General features: G+C 40.4%; 1 protein-coding gene across 2 annotated transcripts in view; it reads right to left on the bottom strand.

Annotated features, from left to right (window-relative positions):
* Positions 1-4,118: 4,118 nt before the first annotated feature.
* Positions 4,119-6,436, bottom strand: part of OGDHL (oxoglutarate dehydrogenase L) — a 45,457-nt gene continuing 43,139 nt past the window's right edge. For both annotated transcript variants that reach the window (XM_071749284.1, XM_071749283.1), the window contains exons 21-23: positions 5,872-6,035; positions 5,082-5,236; positions 4,119-4,328 (exon numbers count right to left, since the gene is read on the bottom strand). In XM_071749284.1, the coding sequence (XP_071605385.1) occupies positions 4,205-4,328; positions 5,082-5,236; positions 5,872-6,035 (443 nt within the window). In that variant the 3' untranslated portion in view covers positions 4,119-4,204. The remainder of the gene's footprint in view (positions 4,329-5,081; positions 5,237-5,871; positions 6,036-6,436) is intronic.

The following is a 6,436-nucleotide window of genomic DNA, read 5'->3' as shown; positions in this document are numbered from 1 at the left end:
TGTGCTCCTTTATGAGAGTACTACTCAATTTATGGGGTATTGAATAGGAAGTAAAAATTTCTGCAACAGAAATTATCATTTAGTGTTTCACACAGCATCTTTAGTGATGACAATTGTTTTCGCCTCTAATCAGAACTCCTTTTGCCATTAGTGACTGCCTCACTTAAGAATCACAAAAGAACCACCTGGTGCACTTATTAATAATTGAAAACTTTGAAGAACTCTCTGAAACGTTTTCAATCAAAGATAATAAATCTCTGAAATATTCTTTTTCTCTGACTAATTTATTCCTTTTGGATAATAAGATAAATTTAAAATAGTGGCATTAAGAATAGCACAATCTGAAGGAAGGATTGAGACATACCAAAAATCAGAAGGGGTTTCAACAGTTTTTTAAAAAATGCAACAATTGGAAACATGGCAATATTCATCTGTTTGCTTCTTGCAAGTACGTTGAATTTCCGTGTCAATCTGCAACCTGTTTCCTGATATCTTACCCTGATGATTCTCCCCCATGGGCACCCCCTTGTTGTGTTGCGTGGTTGGGAGCTATGCTGGAGGTAGCAGATGCCTCCAGTAGGGTCTCCCATGCCAGAGAGGTCACAACTGAAAGGGCAAAGTGTGTCCATGGGCAGGATGGGCTCACCAGCCTTCAGGCAACATCCTAGGAGAAGGACAACTCTAACTCCAAACCCAGGCAGATGGAGCTCATTTAGCCCTGTAAGGCCATGCAGCTAAGAGAAGGATACTCTGACTAAACCTACATCCTGAGGACTCTGCTGTCACTATCCAGCTTGCTGGGCCCTGGCAGATGAACCTTAGGATTAAAGGGTGTGGCCACCTAAAAAAGCCACTGTGCAGGCTCAAAGGGTGAACCCACACTTGTAAAGCCCCTGCAGTGACAGGAGAAGGATGAAACATCAGGTGAAAAGGTGCACTGGAAGCCTCAGACCCAACCCTGCATGCAGGTAGCTCAGGACATTGGTTGCTCGAGACTGATCCAAGACATGACAGTCTTGTTTGGCAATGTCCTGAGTGACCAAGCTGCCTTTTTCGAGGAGAGCTCTGCTTCTCCACATGGAGAAGGGCCTAGAAAAGGTGGCCTGACCAAAGCTCATCTCCACCCCTACCTCGTTGGCTACCCACAGTTAATGGGCATCTTCTGATGTGGTTGAACAAAGACAGAGACAAAGGCACACACCTGCCTCCAAAGGTGTGTTCAGATTGACACTCACATGACCAAAGGGAACAACAAGGAAAAAAATACCCAAAGCTTTTTGATTCAAGCTAACAGAAATCTTGAATGTGTTTTGCCACTTAAAGCTTCATATTGGTGTTACTCTGCTCAGGAACCTTTACTACCTCAGAACAGGAGCAGAAAGATATATACAAAATCACCCTCATCTGCAGAGATGTGCATCCCTGTCTGAAGAAAAGTTTACCCCTCTGCTCCAGCAGACTGACTCCAGCTGCACCCAGGGCAGAGCAAAGGTTTCCACCAAGCACACTGCTGCTGTTAATGCAGTTCAGCAGGTACCTGCTAGGAAAAAAAACCCAATTCTGTGACAGAAGCTGTCTGTCTTAGCAAGTCTTTTGCTGTTGTGGCCATGCATGACGTGGTATCACAGCAAATACCATGAAGTCAATGGAGTCCAACATCTGCCATTTCTTCCTTCTGAGTTACAATGCTGTGATTTGAATGCCAGTGCAGATTACTTGCAGAAGTACTTGCAGAAGAGGCTTATGTAATACTTTAGTCCTTTTCAAACACTCTGCAAAAATTAATTGATTACTATTCAGTATGTAGAAAGATTGTCAGCTAACTAAGTGTTCATTTTCTGTGAACTCAGAGATAGCCAACCTGGTTTAAAGCTGCCATTACAGAAACTTGCATTTGTTTTTCATAATGCATCTATTTAATGTGCATTGATTTAAGAACTCTCTGTGAGAGCTTTTTATTCAAGGGGCATTGCTGAGGAGAAGCAGAATTCTGCAAATAAGTATTATCAACGTATTTAGCAATTTACAATGCTTTAGCAACTTCTAAATATTTACTATCTGAAAGTGCAGGCAACAGGGAAAGTAATTCAATAGAAACATATGTTGAGCCAACATATTAAGAGAAATTAATTCCAGTGTTTAGAAATTAGAGAAGTTAATTCCAGTCAACTTCCAACATTTTCAAAATTCTGCTCAAAATCAAAATATGTTCTCTTTTTACTTAAAAAAAAATAGAATAAAGCAAAATGTTCTAATATAACCTAAGTCATCATATCCTGGCTTGACTTTGCAAATGAAGATGTAAGAAGGGCTCTCCCCATGCTTGCTGCAAGCACGCTGATGGCTGATCAGGCCAGTGCAGGATAGGCAAGTATAGCCTAAGTAGCATTACTACTTTTAACCCAGTGGTTTTGAATAATTATCTTTTTCTAGTCCTAACATTTTTCTCTCACTGCTATTATATTTAAATCAGCCAGGACTGAAGGAAAAGGAAACAAACAGAAAATCAGCTGCACTATTATGAATGGGAAGCTAATGCCAAAGGAGAAACTGTCAAAAAAACCAGCCATAACAGAGAATTTTGTTCTATACTTATGTATTTTTATTTTATTGCATTTTTACATTCTTTGATAGAATTTTGATGCAAGTATTATGCCACAATCTATGATACACAATGAAAATGGAAACCTGTCATTTACCACTTACATTTCTATGATTTGTTTTCTACCTCTGCATATACTGTGGCATAAGTGGCATTTATCTTATTTCATGCAGCACTGACCTGCCTTATGCAGACTGAGAATACAATAAACAGCCAACAATATATAGCTGCACTCAGTTCTTGCCACAGAAAGAAGCATTCATAAAAGCATTAAAATACTTTGGGTGATGGTTACTGCCTATCAGCTGCTGAGCTACAGAAAAGGACAGGAGACTGTCAGCTGAAGTGCTTTCCAAGTTCATTAGGTTTCAAAAGACTGAATTAGCCTCACTGTTTCAATGAGACAAAAAGTTTAGGGCAACGAGCCTGATTTCAAAAGATGCCAGAGTTTCATAAACATTAGACTAAGCTTGGGTCTGAATCCCATGGCAAGTACTTTACCACATTTTTTTTACCACTGTATTGTCTCCAGGCCAAATAAAGGGACAGCATAAGCCCACAAAGCCCCAACGAGAAGTACCTGATAATAGCTAGAGGTTTTTAATAGTGGTTTTTTAATTATTTTGATGAGACAAGAAGCTTTCCAACATCACCTGACTCTGAATCAGGCATAAACTGTCAAACTTTATTATGCCATAGCCAACACAACAGCAGCAGGGTAAAATGTACTGCCAAGAACACAACTCTGTTCCAGGAGCACACTCAGCACAGTTCCCTGATACCAAAAAGCATCAAAGCAGGCAGCCCAGAGAGTGGGAGCATTTGTTGCTGTCACCTCTTACTTCTCAAGTCATTTGATACTGAATTCTCCTGCTGATCACCCACTGCTCTGTCAGCTGTGATCCCTCCTCAACTACCCCAACAAACTTTTTCTTGGTCTCTTTTATTTCTGACTTCACTCCTCCACCTTACACCTAAGTGGTCCACACAACTCCTGTTATCACCTATCACCTGTTCAGCAGCTCTTTAAGCTGACTCCCAGTTTCCAGCCTTCTCCTCACATCACCAGGCTACCTTGCCATCTCCTTCCACCAGCCACAACCAGTACATTTCCCTACCAGAGCCATCTACCATCTCTTTGCTTTTTGGTTTCACTACTCCTCTCCAATATACCTAGAAATAACTGTTGACCATTTTCCTTGTACAAGGTATCTTGGTGGCTCCCAAACATCTTTTCAAGGGATGTGCCTAGCTATCAGTTTGTCTGTATTCCTGTTCTACTTACAGTAATTAGACAGTGCCCACAGACTGAGACTGGAGCCTCACTGAGCTCCACTGAGCTAGACAGTGCATCCTGGGACAGGCTCTCCTTGTGCCAAAGAGGTCCTGATCTAAATAGACAAAAAAATGGTGAAAGGTAAGTAGGATTTTTTTTTTTCCGTACAAACAGGGGAGCAAGTTGTAGGTTAATGAAGTCAGATGGACCATTGTATCTGACAAAGCAAAAATACATAACTTCCAGTATTTTCCCCACTTTTATTTTCTATTGTGGATGCAGTGATTTGAGAGAATACTACTCAGAGATGGGCTGGTGCCCTGCAGTTAGAATGTCTTCCCTTCAAAGGCTTCCAGGTTGAAAGCTGTATCCAAGAACCTTCTGAGTGACACCAAATGCATGTTCTTGTTGCCTGTGGCAGCTGCAGCAGCAGGTTCTCGGCCAACATACCTTTATGACAAAGAGAACTGGTCAGACAAATGAGGAGAGAAGAGAGACTATTTAACACTAACAAACATGACAGCATGCTGCTAAATGCATTCTAGTCAGCTTGGCAGATTTGGACATTTAATCATCAGTTTTATCTTAAATAAAAATCGACTTAAGTTGCACCTCACAGTTCTGGGGACCTTCCCCCTCTTTTCCTCCCCTTTTGTCATTATTAATCTCTGTCTTCTCCTCTATCCCTCCCAGGGCAGGCAGCTACACTGTCTCATAAATGGATTACTGTCTTTTGGTGAGAACTCTTACTCTACTGCAAGCTGCATGGGCAGGTCTGCAAGTCAACCATATAAAATAAATGCAAGGATACCTAGACTGAGCTCTTACAGTTATTTCCTCCAGAAAGCTAATATCTGGAGTGAAATTCTTAAAAGACAGAATCTTAGACGAAAGAGAAATCCAGCAGACCTAAGTGCTGTGCTAAATGGCAATAAAGAGACAGAACTAGTTGCTGCTGGTTTTCTTTTAGAACTACAAGGAGGAGCAAGACATGCATGATGTATTTAAGAAATACCTAGACTTCTCCCTCCTTTGTCCAAGAACTCAAATTCAGATGTGTTAATTTTTGAAGAACCTAACCTTCCCCATTAATAACATCTTCAAATAAAAAACAAATTTAAAAGCAAGAAGAAAACCAAACAAAAAAACCAACAAGAAAAATTTAAAACCAAATCAGCCCAGCAGTTGCTTATAGTCTCATACCAGATAGGTCGAGTGTGGTTCACAATGGTGCGGAAACGAGGTTTGACATAATCGTAGTATCCACTGTTTTTGTGTTCCTCTTGACACCAAACCAGATCAGCACCTGGATACTTCTCGAGTTCTTCTTTCAACAGGTCAAATGGGAATGGTGAGATCTGGAAAGAGAGGGTAATATTTGGAAAAGCTTTCTCTTATCTCGTGTTAGCCCATGGTAGGGAAGCCTTTTGCCTATTGCAATCAACCATTTTAATTAACCATTCAGTACTTCATGAAACTGCTGTATGTTCTTTGGAGTGACTCACATTTCTTTAACTGAATTCATGCTATCAGAAATGAATACACATGTATTTTACAGCTGCACCAGTATGAACAGAAGTGGGTCATGGTCCATATTTCCTGCATTCCTACAATATTTCTAGTGAAGTAGCTGTGACAGTTCAAGTCCTTAACGAGTGAGTAACAATATAGCAGCAAAGTGTACTATTCACAACATTTAATCCTAGCATATTGGATATACAAATTTAAGGTGCCATCATACTGTAACCTTCACTCTGTTGCTTTGTTCTGGAAAAGTTAAAGCTTTTTGGATCTCATTGTCCTGTTGTCACCATTGTACTGTTGCTGTGTTCCTTCTCCACAAGGCCATGAAGGGTTAGATAATGTCTTGTGAGATGCCAAGTGCTAAAAGTGCTATCACCATCTTCTCTGGCAAGTGATACCTATTTAAAAAGCATAGGAATTCCTTGCTGAAGTCTCTCCAAGGACTTGTTCTGAGGGTCAGGGAGCTCACCTGCTCAAGTCTGGTTATAGCCACTTGTTTCTCCAGGTCTTGATTCTTTCTCTCTTTCACAAGATCATAGTACACTTTTCCAGTGCAGAAAATCACTCTCTTGACTTCATGTGGTGCCTGAGCTGCCAGCCCATTCTCAGGAATCACTCGTTGGAAAGTGGTACCTGGTAAAGAGCACAAATTAGCCAAGTACTCCCAGTGGAACTGATGCTGTAATAAAGAAACAGCCCTTAAATGAGCAAGCAGCAGGTTGTAATAATGCTCACAGGGTTCTCTCTATTCCTACTTTTCAGTCAGTGCTAAAATAACTTACAGAAGTTTAGTTTCAAGAAGTTACAAGACTGTCAACAATCCACTCTTTCACACTTAATAGACAGACATATATTAACAGTGGATTCTTTTTAAATTTTGTGTTGTGCATTGCACCTTTGATTTAAAATTGCTTTGGTACCTCACCTTTGCTTAGTTTTTTTTCAGAGAACTACCCAAAAAACTGTTTCTTCTTTCCAAGATGATATCAACCATGTAACATTAATATAGGTTCAGAAAACTTTAGAACATTTTT

The sequence above is a fragment of the Heliangelus exortis genome, chromosome 7 (genome assembly GCF_036169615.1).
Source record: "Heliangelus exortis chromosome 7, bHelExo1.hap1, whole genome shotgun sequence".
Lineage (NCBI taxonomy): Eukaryota > Metazoa > Chordata > Aves > Apodiformes > Trochilidae > Heliangelus > Heliangelus exortis.
This window is presented reverse-complemented; position numbering and strand designations above follow the sequence as displayed.